Genomic DNA, 17829 nt, shown 5'->3' with positions numbered 1-17829 from the left:
TCTTGTTGCGGAGCATGGGCTCTAGGTGTGCAGGCTTCAGTAGTTGTGGCTCGCGGGCTCTAGAGCGCAGGCTCAGTAGTTGTGGCGCACGGGCTTAGTTGCTCCACGGCATGTGGGATCTTCCCGGACCAGGGCTCGAACCCGTGTCCCCTGCCTTGGCAGGCTGATTCTTAAGAGAAGTCCCTACTGGCACATTCTCTGAAAGCATGAACCTGGGGCTCACCGGAGGAGCCTCTGGTGGAACACTTGGGCAGAAGACTGGTGTGTGAACAGACAAAAGGGCGGTCAGGATGTATTTAGCAGGTGAAAATAGAACCGCAGAAAAGCACCCCAGGGTATCTGGGGGACAAGGTCCCGGGCTGGAAAATGAAGGCGCAGTCGGTGGAGGGTGGGAACGGGCGGTGGGAGAGAGGGTGGTACACGGGGCATCGCTTCTCAGATGAGCCACGGAAGCCACTGCCTTAAACAGTGCGCCCTGTACCTTCCTGCTGCCCTGCTCAGCACGTTGCTTAGCGGGGAGCTCGGGTTCCTGAACCACACCCCCACCTGGGGGCCCCTAACCCACGGTCACCTGCTGCCTCTCTGCTGTCTTCCTACACTGGAGGTGGCACTGGCCGGGCTCGGGCGGGGCCCTGTGGCGCTCTGCCCGTCACTCACCTGGATGTCTGTGTTGTGTGCAGCCTTGGAGAAGAAGATGGCCAGCAGGCAAGGTCGGGAGGACCTCATCAAGAAGGGGCTCCTGGAGATGATGGAGCAGGGTAAGTGGGCCACCCCGGGCCGGGCAGGGCTGGGCCCAGGAACGCTGAGCTGGGGGTCTCTCGGGGGTCCAGCAAGCCCCCCAGGGTGGAGTGGAAGTCGGAGGAGTCCGGTGTCCAGCTGTGGCTCCTGGACCTGAATGAGGCCTCCGTGGGTCCCGTCAGGACCCACGGCTCAGCCCCCGGGCCTCTGAGGACCCATCGGTGAGTCTTAAGAGTCGGCTGCTCACGGGGCGTGGAGCTGAGTGCAGCCACTGCCCTGGGGGTGAGGGGTTGCTTCCCGCCCGAGCTGGGTGTGGGTGAAGCTAGTGGCCAGTCCTGATTTGCCCCGAAGTGGTGGCAGTGGCTTTTGTTTTTTCACATTCATAGTTTAATCCTGGATTCCGGTGAGTTATTTGTTCCCCGTGACCCCCTAGCGTTACAGCTACCGTTTATTAAGGATCGATTATATGCTGGGTGCTCTGCTGGGCGTTCTACTCGCCTTCAACCTTTTGTCCTCACAGCATCCTCGGGACTGGGTGTGCTGTTATCCCCCGGTCTCCAGGTGAGGAATGGGAGGGTCTGCGAGGTGGCTGCCCTGCGTCACGCAGCTGGAGGGCCCGGACGCTGTTCAGACTCTGGTCCAGAAACCTTAGTCACCGCGGTGTCTGCGAAGCCGCCTTTGTTTGCATCTTTGAGAAACGCCAGGCTTTATCACTAGCACAATTAATTGAAGAATTCTTGAGTTCCCCCATCTTCCTCCCTTGGTGATAGCACGAGGCACAGCGCTTGGGTCCTGACGCTCAACTTTCATGCTTTCTAGTTCTCTGAGACCCTAAAGCTTGGCAGGGGTGGTGGGGGCTCAGGAAACCTCACTGCTGCCTGCAGGTCTCTCTGGAGCTGGGCCAAGCTCTTGCCTCCTGATTGAAAGAACCTGGCCTCACAGAGCCAATTCTGTGAGGCTCACATGAATAAATGGCATTCCTGTCTCCCTTTTAGCCTTAAAACATTACTGGTGTCTTTGTAATTTGGCCCAGGTATCAGGAAGTAGAAAGGGAGCCCATGGAGTCCGTAAATCCAGATTTATAACGTGCTGTGCGTCTGGTAGGGCCCTTGTGGTCATTCCTCTTCTTTAGATGCAAAGGGCAAAGTACTTTGATGATGCTGCTGTTTTCAGGGGAAACATATGTGGGAAATTGCTTAGTGCTAATAATCAAACTTTGCCTGTAAAAAAAAGTTGGTATCAAAGTCCTGTGACGTTCAGATGTTAAACGCTCCAGTCTGACTCTCAGATTTGGGAGAATGTCATTGCTGAGATGGAAGTGTGGACCGTTTTAATTTGGATGGAACCAAAAGGCTCCAAACTCTGGCATTTTGAATATGTTGCCGACAAAACTTACCTTAACTCTTGGGGCAGGAGGAGGGAAAATGAAAACGGTATGAAGGTCTGTTTATCATCTATTTTTAAAAATATTATCACTGATGAAGGAAAACATGGATTTGATTCCCGTCAAAGATAAAGTGATAGGTGAATCATTAAAGGGAAAAACTTCCAGGAGAAGTGCGGTTTTTCCTTTCCTAAACTCTGAATCTTTGTAAAACGATTTTGTCTGGTGGCCTGAGTACAGAGGGCCAGCAGCTGAGTTGACGGGGTGAGCCGTGTCTGACGTGCTCCGGGGCCAGCTCTCCTGGCTTCTGTGTTTGGCGGGGAGATCTCACGCCGGCCCACCTGCAGTACTGCTTCAGATTGGGGTCAGCGAGCCTTTTCTGGAGAGAGTCAGACAGTAGATATTTTAGGCTGTGAGGTCCATACTTACCCCTGCTGTTATCAGGCAAAAGCAGCCCCAGACGCTACACAAAGTTGTGGGTTTGGCTGGGTGCTGGTAACACTTTATTTAGGGACATTGAAATTTGAATTTCATATAACTTCTCTGTGCCATCAAGTATTATTTTTCTTTTGATTTTTTTTCCAGCCATTTAAAGAGGTAAAATCCCTTCGTAGCTCGGGGCTCTGTAGAACAGACGGCGGGCTAGATGTGGCCCCCAGGGTGTGGTTTGCCAACCCTGACTTTAGATCACTCTTTCTCTCTGGCTAAGTGATTGTGGACCAGGATCTGGAGGGGCCTGAAACACAGTCTCTTTGCTCAAGAATTGACAATGCGCTCATTAACTGACGCCACACCATTTTACTGAGCACCTGCTATGGGCCAGGGTCTGCATTAGCTGCTGAGGATAGAGGTGAGCAAAATACCTTTGTCCCAGAACTCACAGTCTAGTGGGGAACAAACATTAGATAATCCCACAAATCAATATAAAATCACAGCTGAGCTGAGTATGGTGAAGGAAAGGCACGTAGCACCTGAAGAACGTGAGTTGGGCCCCTGACCTGGTCCGGGGCTGGGGGAGGTGATGGTGGAGTGGGTCTCATAGCAGCAGGAGTCAACAGGCTGCTTCTCAGAACTTGCTGCAATGAGGGTCACCTGGCGAGCTCTTCAATCAGAGGCGCTGGGGGTGGGACCTAGGCGTTCAGAGTTTATAAGCCTCCCCAGCTGCTTCCAACGTTGGTGCCACCAAGGATGAGAAGCAGAGAGCGGGGGAGCGTCTTCCAGCCCAGAGGAGCAGCCCGCGCAGGACCCCGTGGGGGAAGGGAGCAGGCGCCCCAAGGAGGAGGAGAGAGAAGGTGGGTGTGGGTTAGGGAAGGTGGGAAACGGGGGGACGGGGTGGGGGGGGTCTGACAGGGCCTTGCGTCCTCCTTGCCTCTCCATGCAGCATGGACGGAATGGAGAGAATTCGACTCCCCAGCAGGCGGCTGGGTGACAGGCACCTCTGTGGCCATGGCGCCCCGGGCAGCCGCGGGGCAGGTGGGCTGAGTCTGCAGTGAGCCTGCGGGGCTGTCGCTGGGGGGTGCGTGTTAGAAGCGGGGCAGCAGGCGTTGCCCCTGGGAAGGGACCTGGGTTGGGGGGAGGGGGCAGGGCTGTGGGCTCACCACCCACTCATCTCCCTTAAACTCTTAACTGTATTACCTCTAAGGGACGCACAGGGGTGAGGGGAGACGGGAGAGTGTTTGCCAACAGGCTCCTGGGGTGCATACCTCTTGGAGCCAGTGTTTCCGTCCTGCACTTGCTCAGAAAACGCCTTTTCTCACTGGGGTGAAGTCGAGCTCTAGGTCAGCCTCTGTCGGTCCCGAATTTGTCCTGGAGGTGGGACGGCTGGGTTCCTGCTGGGTTGATCCGTGGCCCCGGGAGTTGCACCGCCCCCTCCCACTTCAGAGATGGCCCCCGGCTTGGCTTCGGGGATCATCAGTGCCACCACCTGCGCCCAGCTGGGCTGGCCGGCTTTGTAGCCAGGAGCGCCCCCCTGTGGCTGGCTGCCCCCTACCCCGCACTGAGCCTGGACTTCACACCCAGGGGGCACCTGGGGGCCCGAGCGAGCCTCCGACGGTGACCGAGGGGCCCAGAGAGGCCCCCCCGCAGGCCGGGGCCACAGACCCTCCCAGAGCTGCCCGCAGTCCTTAGCAGCCTCAGGAACTCACACTCGAACTCCCTCGGCCCTGCACAGGTGTGCACACGCGTGCACGTGCACACGCCCCTGGGTCAGCCCCCTGGAGTCCGCCCACAAAGCGGTCAGGAGCGTAGCAGCGTGAGACGGCTGTGGACGGGCCTGCCGGAGAGAGCCTGCACGTCCCGGAGATACGCCTGTGTCCAGGGCATGCGTTGGCCCTCCCCGCTCTCCGGGGGGCGGGGTGGGTGTCATTTTGTGATACTGTGAACACATGCGTTTTATGAACCCCTCTCACCTATCCTTGGTTCCTGAAGGTCTGGGAATCTGCCGGGTGGAGGAAGGACCCTACTAGTGTTGTTAGGAGTTGTATGAGATGCAGCCGGGTGTGCATGAGGGACCGGGAGCGGACCCTTTCCTCTCACTCCGTCTTCCCAGCTTTGACCAGGGACACACCTGTGACAGGCGAGGGCAGGCTGGTGTCGCAGCCCCTGCACCGGGTCCCTGGGCCACGTACAAGGAGTGAGGACAGGGGCTGGCCCATTTCTCTGTCCAGACGCCGTGTGTGCCCTGAGTGACTTTACCCCATCCTCCTGAATGTGTCTGCTTGGCTTTGTCTTAATAGTCTAAGGACTTGCGTTCTCTATCACTGGATATAAGAAGGAGGTGGCTGTTACCGCGGTGCTGTGTTCCGTGACCTGAAAGACACGAGGTCCCTGTCCTCGGGGCTGTTGGCAGTGACGAGTCATGTCTCTCTGGCTTCTGTGTGGCAGGAGCGCCAGGGGCGGTGCGTGTGTGTGTCTGTGCGCGTGCGCGTGTGCGGGTGCGCGCATGCGTGCGGGGTGCGTGTTTGCCTGTTTGTGGCATGTCTCTTCTCGCCGTGGCTGCTCTGTGTATAACCCAGCCTCCGGCTCCCCTCTGCCGCCCTCGGAAGCGCCTGGCCGGGAGGGAGCGCCCACGGTATAGTGAGAGGAGCAGGGGACCGGCTGCCCGCAGCTCCCCCGCCCTGCCGGCATTGCTTAGCAACGACCCTGCCGCCCAGGCTATTTCGAGGACTGTGACTTTTCGCTGAACATGATTATGAGCCGGAGCTCTGAGCGCAGCCCAGAAAAGTCCTGCAGGTCCGCTAAGCCGTAAAAGTAGGTGGAGGAATCCCGGGACTGTGCGTCCGGGGGCAGCCTTTGCTGAGCCCGGGTGGGGGGTGGGGACCTTTGGGCCTTGCAGTTTCGGTGTTCTGACCATTTCATTGATGTTGATGGTGATGGAGATGCCGTTATTATGAACAGGGACCGTCACCAGCAGCAAATGACCCGCTCTTCTAAGATTCGGTGTCACCATCTGTAAAGGGTGGGTGGTAGCCACACCTAACGGGGCGGGGAGCTGTGACATTCGGGTGAGACGGTGCCAGCAGAGTGCCGTGCTGTGTCTCTAGCTGTGCACAGCCTCAGTCAGTGCTGGCTGTCACCTCTGTCACCAACGGCCAAGTAAGCTGGTAGCAGAGACTGTCACAGCTGTGTTTCAAGTATGAGTAAACCAGTCGTGAGAGAGGGTCCAAGAAGCTGTAGTTTTGAGCTTGGTGACATCTGATTGTGTCCACTGGGTGACTTCTCTTGGCTTGTGTCTTGGTCTTTTCCTGGGTGGAGGTTGGTTGGCTGCCGGTCTGATCTGGCCCGAGGTCTGTTTTCGTAAAGTCCCTTGAGCCTAGAATGGTTTTAAACTTAAAGGACTTTCGTAAAAAATAAACAACAAAGATGAACATGGAGCATGGATATTGTGGCATGTGGCCCAGAAAGTCTAAAATACAGATACTGGCCATCTGCTTCTTTCTAGGGAAGGGTAGTCGGTCCCTGGTCTAGACCCACCCCCCGGGCCAGGTGACATGGCTGCGTAGACGGCATCTTCCGAGACCCGAGTCTCCAGACTTCTGGCCGTTCTGCCCTCCCCGCGAGGGGGCGCGCAGCAGACGGGAGATGGTGAACGGTGATCGCAAGCGCGCGCCCCCCGCAGGGTCACGTCGCAGGCCTGGCCCGAGTCCTGGGCGTGGGGAGGGCCCTGTTGAAACCACGTGGGCCGAGGGGCCCAGGCCGCGTGGCCGGACCAACGCGCTTGGCGTCCTCCTCCTCCTCCCCTTTGCGAGCAGCAGTGAGGGTAAGATCACAAGCACACGCGTGGTGTTTGCTTCGCGCCAGATGCGTTGTGGACGTTCACTCACTGACTTCTCACTCTGACTCTGCGAAGCCAGGGGTATTAGCCCCATTTTAGAGAAGAGGCAATTGAGGCCTGGAGACATTTGCCGCCTGGGCACGGGAAACCCCGTGTGCCGGGGGGGGGATGGGTAGAGAGGGTGACTTTATACCTTTTGTCCCACCTGGCACTTTGGGGAGTGGAAGGGGCACTGCTACCTGACAGCAGGGAGGAACCGGGACTGACTTGAGCAACGGACCCCCGGCCGGCTCTGAAATAAATCTCTCCTCCTCCTCTCCCCGCTGCCTCCCAGCGAGGCTGGTGCTCCCACACTGCTGCCGCCTCCCAGCGTGCGGACGTGTGCAGCTCACGCTGACACGCTGCACTGGGGTGGCCTGGATGGACTGGCCGTGGGGCCTAGGGTTGAGCCGGGGGCTTTGTGGGTGCTGCGTGCACTGGGCTGTGAGCTGTGTCGCAGAAGGCCGAGTATGATGGGCTGGCTGAGCCCCCCGCCTGGACCTGCCACCCTGTGGTTGTGTGATCTGGACCAGGTATTATGCTCCTGAGTGCCCAGCCCCTCGGCACTAAGATGTGACCCAAGGCGATCAACCAGTCAAAGGCCAGACCCTCAAAGGCTCCAGCCACTGAGCCCCAGCAAGGGGGGTGCCAGGTCCTCCTTTCAGCCCTACTAGGAGCCTGGTGTTCTCCGTCCTGGGACGACCACCTGCCTAGACCAAGGACTCCCTGATTCCCGCCTCAGCCCTTGGCTGTGCCTCTGTTGGGCTGGCAATGCCACGTGTGGCCAGCTGTGTGGCCGCCCACAGTTTGAGCCACCTGGGGGGTGAGGGTTGTCTTGTTGATCTCCGCCTTTCCAGCGCTGGCACAATGCTGGACCCAACAAACGAGAAGCATTTGTGTGATGGACTAATGGTAGGATGGTGGGCGCTGCGGTGAAAGGTAATTTGTAGCCTCGATAGTGACAACCCAGCGCCTCCGGGATGGACAGCAGTTAGGGCTTGTCATCAGCTGTCTGGGTGGCCTTGGCTGGCAGGATGGGGGCGCCTTGGCTCTGCTCCCCCCCGCCGTCCCTCATCCCCAGCAGGCTGGCTGGGCCTGTCCTCAGGGTGAGGTCCAGGTACAGGAGGGACGTGCAGGTACTTTTAAAGCCGCTGCTGCATCAAACCTGCTCACTTCCCATTGGCCAAAGCAAGCCACAAGGCAGAGGCCAAGGGTCGGGGCACCACAAAGGCGAGGACATGGGTGGGAGCATTGTCCAGTCTGCCCCGGGTGTCGAAGTAAGAGCGCACAGGCTGGAAGGGGTGCGGCCAGAGGCCAGCGGGTGTTGTGACGCCCAGTGCTGCCTTCGGAAGGCTCTGGAAAGGGATTCCCAGGGTGTGTGGGAGCGTGCAGGCTGCCACACCAGGCCTGGGATAGCGTACTTCCCAGGAAGTCGCTTCGCGCGTGAATGAAAGCGGGTAGGAAGGGAGTCGGGCTCAGCTGACAGCTGAATTTCCTTGCAGACGCTGAGAGCAAAGCGTGCAGCCCCGACGGAGATCCCCGACTCGCGCAGAGTGAACCTTCCACTCCCAAGCAGGAGCCGCTGACCTCGGAGGAAGCCCAGCTGGGGAGCCCTTTGGCCACTGGGACGGAACAGGCTTCCCTGGATGAGACGCTGTCCTCGGACACCCCTTCAGACGATGCAGGTATTGACTGGACGCCGGGGTTGAGCGGCTCCCAGGAGGCCATCCGCCTGGGTGGCGACTGAGGTCTCCAGCCCGAGCTGGGCAGCAGCCGTGGTAGAAGACCGTCCTCAGAGGCGCGGCCGTGCCCCGGGTTCTGAGCCCTGCCACGCTGCACCACGTGGTCGAGTTTAAATGTTTGCTGGAGCCCGTTTCTCCAGCGTCTTCCCAAGTCTGGCAGAGCAGTGGATGAAGGTGCTTCCAGATGGTCACAGGTACCTTACCATCCACCTTCCTCCCGGGGTGTTTTTGCTTGTTCTCTCCGATCTGAGCAGGAAAATTCTCTCCGAGGAAGCCAATGTCTGGGAGCATCTTAGCTACCCCAGGGCAGTAGGGCAGGATGGAGAAAAGAATGGCCTGTATCGGGTTATTTGCAGGGTGGGAGGAGCTCAGGGCAGCGTCTGCCACGTTGAGTGATTCTTGGTGGGAGCCGTGGTGGTGGTTCTTGTGATTTAAATTGAATAGACCAGGGCAGTTGTCAGGTATGGGGAAGGGAAGGAGAGAGGGAGGGAGAGGAAGAAAAGCGCCAACCCACCACAGAAACTGTGTGCTGTGTAGTCTCTTCCCCCTGCTCGCTCTGACCTGTTAGCAGTGTTTTCATAGAAACCTTCCAGGCCACCTGGCCGTCAAGCAGGAGGCCCGCTCCCTCGTAGAACTGCAGCTGTAAACATGCCAGGCTCGACGTGGCGGCTGCGACGTGTCCTGGGTCCCCACGGTGTTGGGCTGAGAAATTCGGGCGTGTGCACGGGCCTCTCTGGCCGGGGCCTCTCTGGCTGGCTCTTTGGTTTCAGAGCCGGGGGTTGAGGGGGGCACCTGTGCTCCGCTGCTGCTTCCCCAGACGACACTCACACCTGCACTTTCCCCGGTTGCCCCGTCCACGGCATTCCTCTGGCCTTTGCGGGCACCTGCTGAGAGGCGTGCCCTGCTCTCCCTGGGGATGCCCGTCTCTCCAGTTTCACCCCAGCTTGGAGACATGATAGGAGTTTGGGGTCTGAAGGGCTGTGGCCCTTGGGACAGTCCTGGCCTCTCCTGCAGAGACCCTTTTGTCACCGCTGTGTCCCCGTGTCCCCCAGCATCCGACTTCAGTCGGGCCAGTGGTTGCCGGGGTTCTGATGGCCAGCCGAAGCATTGCCTTCCGCCTGGAGTCCTAGCAGCCCAGCACTGCCCTTGACCGTGGAGCCTCCCTTCTGCGGGCCACTGCACCCCGCTTCCCACTGGCGCCCCTCCCTGGCAGACTTTCTGCTCCCATCAGCGCCCCCTCTAACCTCAGGTGCTTTCTGTCCACGCTGTTGATTTGCGGATGGATTCTCGAGACCCGAGTTGGTTTGTTGAGATCACACATTTGTATTCAGGACTTTTCTCCTGGTGCGACGTGCTGTTGGGTCTGGGGTTGTGAAGATGATGTGTCTGGGTCTCTCCTCCCAGGTGGATGGGAGCAGGTGAGCAAACCTGGTGACCCCTGGCGCTGAGTCCATGCAGTGGGAGCTCTGGAGACTGGAGCAGCCCAGCTGGGGTAGAGGAATGAGTAGAAGTTGTCCGGCCAGAGAGTGAGGGAGAGAGCGTCCTGGCGGGAAGACGGGCCCCTGCAAGGACTGAGAACAGGGTCAGCTGCTTTCTCCGTAAAGGGCCGGCTGTAAATCTCATTGGCTTTGTGGCTAGGAAGGTCTCACCTCTGCCAGGTGAGGCTGTGCAAAGGAAAAGGAATGGCTGGGTGCCAGCAGGCTTTATTTGCAAACAACCCCCGGGCTGGGTTTTGGTTGCTGTGGCCGGCCTGGGAGTAGGAAAGACCATGGGACTTTGGCAGAGCTGTAGGTAGATGCGGTCAGAGCCGGGATAGGATGGTGAGAGAGAGGGCTGAGCCGGGCAGCCCTTCCCCGAGGGCAGCCCTTCCCCGAGGGCAGCCCTTCCCCGAGGGCAGCCCTTCCCCGAGGGCAGCCCTTCCCCGAGGGCAGCCCTTCCCCGAGGGCAGCCCTTCCCCGAGGGCGGTTGGTTGGAGCCACAGTGGGGTTTGCACTGTAGGAGAAGCCCTGGGCCTCTGGTCAGTGTGTAGTCTGTGGTGATGGGATGCAGCTCCATCCCTCACCGGGACTCTTCCTTTGCTCTGGCCCCAGAGAGGTCCTGAGCCCCTGGGGTGGGAGAGATGATGTTATCTGGGTGGCGCATGTAAACAACTTGAAAACGTTTTAGTAGTAATGTTCATTTTCATTAATTAGAGCAAGTGGTATGGGTTTCTCATTCAGGGTAGTGATAGTTTCTCAATAAATAAATTGAAATTAAAAGCATGGCTTCACTTAACGTAAAATATAGCAGACAAAAATATGGAAAAGTACAAGGCCATGTCCATGCGGTTGCCCCCTTTTACTCATGATGAAAAGGAGGTACCCAGGTTAAGTAACTCATCCAAGGGTATAGAATTAGGGAATTGAGAGCAACATCTTTGGCATCAGGTCGACCCGGGTTTGAGATGTGACCGAACGCCTCGCCAAGCTGTGTGACCACGGACAAGTCACTCAACCTCTCTGAACCTATAATCATCATCAACTATAAATGGGGACAATGTTGCACTTCTCAGGGTTGCTAAAATTAAACCACTTAGCTCGGTCGTCACTCACACTGAGTGCTCAGAAAGCGTTTGCTGCTGCTCCCAGGGAGTGTCCTCGTCTTTTATCATCATCATCATCACTTCTGTCATTATCATTATGGAAAAGCAGCCCTTGGAGGGAGGGTGATGCATTAAAGCCTGGTATCGGGTTGCCTGCAAACGCCCCACAGAGGCCCTGCCTCTAAAAGCATGTGTGGGTGGGGATGTGGGTGCACCTGCCCTTTGCTATTGAGCGGGGGACCCCCCCCCAACCCCCTCCGGAGTCTCTTGCAGCCCTGGAATCCTCCACCAAGAACACTGACCAGGGCTGCGGCTCCTGGTCTCTACTGAGAGGACTGGCCTTGAGCCAAAGCCCCTTCAGTGAGGGAGTGGATCGTAATCTAACTCAGACACCTTAAACTCATTTCTTCAAACATTGCCTAGGCTTAAAAATCAGGAGCATTCATGAAAAATCCACGTGCAGCTAGCTGCTTTTCAACAAAGTCCGCGCCCGCTGGGCCCGTGTTCCCACGCAGCTGCGGTCTCTGGGAGCTGAGAAGAGGTCCTCTCCTTTGCGGGGCGGGGGGGGTGCTCACCTCTCGGCTCCTGCTTGGCCCCTTGGGTGTATGAGTTTGTGATCCCTTCCACAAAGGTGAAGAGCCTGGTCTTGGGAATCGATCCCTGTGCTGCGCTGGGGGCGATGCCTCTCCTTGGCCAGGTGGCGACACCTGGATTGGAGCTGCTGCTTCTGTGTACCCCAAACCGTGGGGTAGGGCTGGGGGCATGGGGGTTATAGCCAATGATCGCAGATATCTCGGGAAGGAAACACTGTCAAAGATTCTGACCGTGGTTTTCTTTGATCCTCAGTTTCGGTTTAGTGATTTGGGTTGACTGTGGACTTTTGTGTTTGGGGTGATTCCTGGTTTTGTTTGGATCATGCTGTGTCAGTCACAGAGCATCCCCTAAAAAAAAGCCCAGGAGAACCCCTTGATTCAGTGTTAAGCGGGACAGGATCCCGTTCAGTGTTTCTGTCGTGCAGGGGCTGAGCTCTGGCGTGCTCAAGAGTGCGCTAATTAAAAGGAAAAGCGGCACTCGGCATGTTCTGTGTGGGCTATATTACCTTAGCCCCATTTTTTGTTTTTGCTTTTAGATTAGAAAGCAGTGGCCCAGAGAGGTTAAGTCACTTTCCCGAGGCCACAGAGCACATAAAGTGGTAAAGCTGGGGGTTGATCCGCAGACATGCTGTTAACGAGAACACTCTACAGCCCAAACTAGGGCCAAGCTTTGCTCTGCTTCTGAAATGTGGGTTGTTTCTGCAGTCTAGAAGAGGGTTGGCAAATTGCAGGCTACAGGTCGGACGCAGCCTGTCTTTGTCTATAAGACCAGCTCGTGTGCTGGCACTGTGAGCCTGGGTACCAGGCAGAGATGCCCCTCCCTGTACCTGTCCCTGTACCTGCCTCCCAGCTGGTGGCCGCCCTTCATCGATGTCCAGGGCCTGTGCTGGTCCCACTGACACCTGGGACTCGACTTTTGGCAACTCCTGGGCCCTGAGCTGTGGAACCTCTTTCCAGGAGTTGGCCAGTCTCTTTGCCCAGGGCCAGCTGTCCAAGCCGGGACGGAGAACATGCCGGGTGTCACTGGGGTTCTGTGAAACTGACCACGGCAGCTGTCCCCCCAGCCCTCTAGGTCCCCCCTCTCAGGCTGGTCTCTCTCGGTCTCAGAATGTCTCCAGTGGGTGATAACTGGGTATAAAGCAAGCCCACCACCCAGCAGCACGCCCCAGGCAAAAGGGCCTTGGCTGGGAGCTCAGTTGGTGAGAAGCGACCTCTGCTGGTCAGGGCCGGACAGGGACAGCCCCGAGGGAGGGATTCCAAATGCGGGGGACATGCAAAGCTGATGTCGGCTTCTACATTAAAAAAAAAAAACAACAACACTTTTTTGGGCTTCCCTGGTGGCGCAGTGGTTGGGGGTCCGCCTGCCGATGCATCCAAATGCGGGGGACATGCAAAGCTGATGTCGGCTTCTACATTAAAAAAAAAAAACAACAACACTTTTTTGGGCTTCCCTGGTGGCGCAGTGGTTGAGAGTCCTCCTGCCGATGCAGGGGACGCGGGTTCGTGCCCCGGTCCGGGAGGATCCCACGTGCCGTGGAGCGGCTGGGCCCGTGAGCCATGGCCTCTGAGCCTGCGCGTCCGGAGCCTGTGCTCTGCAACGGGAGAGGCCCGCGTACCGCAAAAAAACAAAACTTTTTTTTTGATATAACACTTGAGACTTTAACAGATGTTAACGTTTCATTTTGACAAGATTCCGAAATACAATGGTAGCTGCACACTCACGTGAGATGCGCAGGAAGGTGTAGATTGGCGAAGGAGACGCTGAGACACCAGTTTCCTAGACCGAGGATCCCTCAGGTCAGGGTGTGAGGGCGTCAGTGCATGGTGAGTTTTGAGGAGAGACATCGGAGGAGGGTGTTTGGGGTGAGTTCCTGGTGTGTTGGGTCCCGGGGCCCTCAGAGCAGAGGGTTGGGGACCCACTGCATCTTGGGCTAGTGGCGGGGGGACCTCCCTGGGGCCGTTAGAATCTTACTCTGCGACCTCTCTGGTTGAAGGGCTGTGACCACTGACTCACTCCCAGAAATCCAGAGCTGCCCTGTCCACTAGCTGCGTGGCTATTTAAATGAATTAAAACCAAAGAAAAGAAAAAGTCCATCTGCCCCGTCGCACCGGCCACCTGTCAGCTGCTCACTGTAGCAGACGAGGAGGCGCTTCTGTCATCTGAGAGAGGTCTGCTGGGTGGCACTGAGGGTGAGGGGTGGCCACACGTCCACCTGGGTGCACAGCCAGGGGAGTTTGCTGTTTGGGTCGCCCAGCCCTTCCAGAGTTTTCTGCACCAACAGAGACCTTCTAACCTGCAAAGCCGAAGCCTTTTGCAGAAACAGTTTGCTGACCCTCATTTAGAGAATGGGTTTGGGGTGCCGTGGGTGGAAGGGAAGGAGCTTGAAGGTCATTGCTGAGGTCCAGGCAGAGGCTGTGGCAGCTGACACCGGGAGGACGATATTTCCGAGAAATATTTTGGAAGTAGAGTGCCCAGGATGTATTCATGAATTAGATACGAGGGGTGGGTATGAGATGGAGAGGACAGGAGCGGGATGGAGCACTGTGTCCAGTCTGGCTGGACAGCTTGGGGGGTGTGGGGAGCGGGTACTGAGTCTGGTGAAGGTGGGGCTCTGTCTTGGTCAGTGCCATGTCCACAGCTCCTAGGAGGGTACCTGGGCACCGTAACTGTTCAAGGACACTTGTGGGATGGATGGCTGGATGGATAAGTGAGAGAGTAGAGGGACTGGGGAGGGGTTTCTCCTGGGAAACCACGAGATGGGTTTGCGCGTGATTCATTTGGACTCTTTGACCTCCAGATGGAGGTGTCAGTGTGGCCGATAATGGATGAGTCTGGAGCTCCGAGAAAGGGTCAAGGGGGTTGACAGAGATGAGATGGATTTGAAGCCAGAGGACTGGAGGAGAGAATTAGATGAGAGAGTGGGTTAAGGGAGAAGAGGACCACGGGCTGGGTCCTGGGGCAGCCCAGGGGGAGCCCGAGAGGTTCTGAGCAGGTGCAGCCAGAGCGGCAGGAGGGAACCAGGGGACGAGGTGTCCAGAAGCCGCAGAGGAGGGTGCAGGGGTAGGCCTGGGAGGACTGTGCTGAGACAGAGCCAAGGGGACCTGCTCTGGCCAACGCGGGTGTGGGGACCCTGCCCCAGGGCCCTCTCCTTGTTAACCCTTCTCTCGGCAGCCCTCCCAAGGGGACCCATGGAGCCCAGTTCAAACATGCCCACCTCGTCCAGGCTCCCAGGTCCGTGCGGGGAGACCTGGCCGGTCGCGGTTTCCACGATGGCAGGACCCAGGAGAGTATGTCACAGCTGTGGGTCTCACCACAGGCCTCCCTCGCCAAGAGACACCACAGAGCATCCCCTTAGAAATCTGAGTAGTGTCTGCCTCAAGCAGGGGCTCTCGACCGTGGGCATCCTACCCTCCAGGGGACATTGGGCAATGTCTGAAGATAGTTTTGGTTGTCACTCGGGCATCTGGCGGGTAGAGCCCAGGGCTGCTGCTAAACATTTTACAGGCAAAGAATTATCTGGCCCCGCATGTCGATACTGCCAAAGTTGAGAACCCCTGACCTAGAAAGAGAGGAAAGCTCATCCATGTTCCAAAATAATGCTTTGCTCCCTTGGCCGGGGGACCCATGACTGTCCAAAGTGCTGCGGCGCTTCGGACACACCCCCTCCGTGACCTCAGGGAGGTCTCCCTCCCTTGTAGTGGGCAGGAGAGGGTGTTTTATACAGCTGTTTGTGCAGATGAGGAAACCGAGGCTCAGAGAGGTGGAGACCGAGGTCGCTCCTCTGGAAATGAGTCAGTCACAACAGAGGCAAAGGATGGATGTGGGAGACTGGTGTGGTGAGCCTGAGGTCAGGTAGGCCATTCCTGTGCCACCTGTCTCCCCCGAAACCATGACATTGGGAACGTGCTGGATGCCTAGAGGGTAGAAACCAAGCCTGGGCCGAGTACGCAAGCTCACTCCGGCCCCTCAGCCGGTGCTGCCGGCTGCAAGCTTGGCCCCCGAGGGCCCGGGAGCATGGCCTCCCCAGGATCGGGGCCCCCTGCCCTGCTCTGATTCACACAAGCCAGCAGGCCCAGCAAAGTCATAGGACCAGTGCCCACATGCAGAAAAGGGACCTTTCCCCACTCACCTATGGCTTACCGAGGGAAGCACACAACTGTTTTTACCTAGAAGCACAAAATGTTTATTTTAATGTTATTTTTGCAAAACTTATTAACTAAAACAATCAGAATTGTAGACTCTTAGAAGTTGCAGGTCGAAGTTCATGGGACATAACAATAGTCTTGAAGTCTAGGAGTCTTAAAAAAAAACGCCTATGAACAAATAATACTTTTGAGGACAGTTTTATTATTATTATTGTCAATAATAATAATAAAATAAAACCATAGTGTTTTCACGTGGGTATCCGTGCAGGGCACAAGGTAAGGAGCATTCTGTAGTGGCTGTTCTCAGCTCAGACTAACCTCGTGATACAAACCTGACACTGTCTTCTGCAGTGGGTGGGAAGGGGACATTTCTTTTCTCAGATCTTGCTTATCAGGATTTGGGAGGGCCAGCCCTTCTAAGGCAAAGACTGCATTTCCATGAGCTTCACAGGGAAAAGGCCTGGCCTGAGAGGTCTTCAGCTTCCAACAGGGACGCCAAAAGGACAGAAATGGTGGTAACCAGTGGGATGCCTGGGACATGCAGTGGTCCTTTCTAGAGTCTCACTGAAGCTCTGTGAGGGCAGTGATCAAGCCTGCCTCGGTCAGCACCACGGACAGTGCCACCTCCAGAAGCGTTCTCTGGCTGATGGATGAATCCCACACGGTGACTTTGGGGCCAGCTCTGTCAGGCTGTTCCCAGAGGGTGTTAGGATCTTCCCCCTTCGGTGGTTGCAGAGATGAAATTAGACGATCTGGGGCGGGGCACCCGGGGTGTGTGCTCTGAGCGGGCAGGGGGGCTGGGGTCCCGAGGCGGGGATGGGAGGCCGCCTCTCTTCTTGGGTCGGGGAAGAAGGAAGGGTGTGTCGGGGATGGTACGTTTGGGTTTGAGCTCCCCCCGCTCCCCCCAGCCCCTGGTCTGATGGACTCGTTTTCCCCTGTAAAGCTGGAGGTGAGGCTGCACAGGAGGAGGGAGTGAGAAGCTGCAGGTAGGAGAGAGACAGAGAAGGTCTGAAGCGGAGTGACCACCTGCTGGGGCAGAGCCAAGGGCCCTGAGGGTGGTGGTGCCGAGATGGCCAGGGGCTTCTGTGTCGCCGTCTGTCTGCCACAGCACTCCACAGGGACAGGGGCCGGCAGATGGAGGCTTCATCCAGAGGTGGGGTGTTCCCAGTTAGCTAAATGCAAAGGAAGGGGGTGTTGGTGAGATGGCTCTGGAGTGATGGATGGTGGAGCTCGAGCTGGAGAAAGAGAGAAGGGGAAGGAGAGGTTGATGGGTTGGGAGAGAGCCCGGGGGTGGACAGGCCAGGGGACGGAGGGGGGAGCAGTGCCTCGGGAGGGGGAGGAGCCTGAGCCGGCAGCTGGAAGGAGAGGGGATGGGGGCTGTGGACGGGCTGGCCCTTCCTCAAAGCTGAAGCCGCCTGCTGTCCCGCTGCCACTCGGCTCACAGCCCTTACGCAGGGACAACTGTTGTTCACCAGGCACGTAAAGCCGATCACTGCGGGGTGTGAGGGTCTGCAGCGAGCCAACCACACATCTCATTGTCGCCTCTTGATTAAATCTCACAGTCCTGTGAGGGGCTCTTGCTGCTAGTCCGATGTCATCCGTGGGTAAATGGAGACACAGGAGAGTAGGAACTCGTCCAAGGTCACAGAGTAAGTGCAGGGGCCAACTGGCATCTGATTCCAAAGCCTGTGTTTGCGACCAGCAGCCCCAGGTGAGGTGGGAGCTTTAGTACTACCTATTGAGTGGAGAAAGGGACAGAATCACTCACGCCCTTGAAGTTATTTCCCTCCCTCCCTCCCCCCCTCCCCCCCCCACTTCTGATGTTTCTGTTGATAGTAGAACTCACGGGGAGTCAAATGTGTATGAGAGGTGACCCCTCTGTACTCGGCTCCGTGATAACAAGCCCACCCAGCCAAAGCTCCCTTGCTGTCTTCACACCCACCCCAGCCAGAGGAACTGTGGTTTGTGAATTCTCTGTTTTGCTTTTGAACCAGCCAAGATGTCGTCAGCATCCAGAGATGAAGAAGCAGGTGCTGCTGGCAGCCTCCCACCTACCACGGACGAGCCCTCTCAAGCCTTAGCTGGGTCCGACTCCCTGGACAGTCCTCCCAGACCCCTGGAGAGATCCGTGGGCCAGCTCCCCAGCCCCCCGCTGCTGCCCACCCCACCGCCCAAGGCGGGCTCCAAAACCACGAGAAGCGTCACAGGTGGGCCTCCGTGCACGCACCCATCCACGTTGCTTCCTTTTCCCTTCCGTTCATCCATCCGTGCCTCCGACCCGTCCTGATTGGGCTCCCACCGTGGGCCGGTTCTCACCCTTTGCTTCTGCGATG

The 17829-nt window shown here is 57.4% G+C and overlaps 1 protein-coding gene across 2 annotated transcripts in view; it reads left to right on the top strand.

Annotated features, from left to right (window-relative positions):
• The window catches only part of PHACTR3 (phosphatase and actin regulator 3), a 202827-nt gene that overhangs the window by 114997 nt on the left and 70001 nt on the right, over positions 1 to 17829 (top strand). The window contains exons 3-5 of one of the 2 annotated variants that reach the window (XM_028499893.2): positions 681 to 758; positions 7937 to 8119; positions 17491 to 17703. In XM_028499893.2, the coding sequence (XP_028355694.1) occupies positions 681 to 758; positions 7937 to 8119; positions 17491 to 17703 (474 nt within the window). Of the gene's footprint in view, positions 1 to 680; positions 759 to 4412; positions 4477 to 7936; positions 8120 to 17490; positions 17704 to 17829 lie in introns of those variants that run through there. The other variant, XM_055090152.1, reaches the window with a different exon arrangement.

The sequence above is a fragment of the Physeter macrocephalus genome, chromosome 14 (assembly GCF_002837175.3).
Source record: "Physeter macrocephalus isolate SW-GA chromosome 14, ASM283717v5, whole genome shotgun sequence".
Classification (NCBI taxonomy): Eukaryota; Metazoa; Chordata; class Mammalia; order Artiodactyla; family Physeteridae; genus Physeter; species Physeter macrocephalus.
The sequence above is the reverse complement of the archived record's forward strand: the minus strand, read 5'-3'. Positions and strand labels throughout refer to the sequence as shown.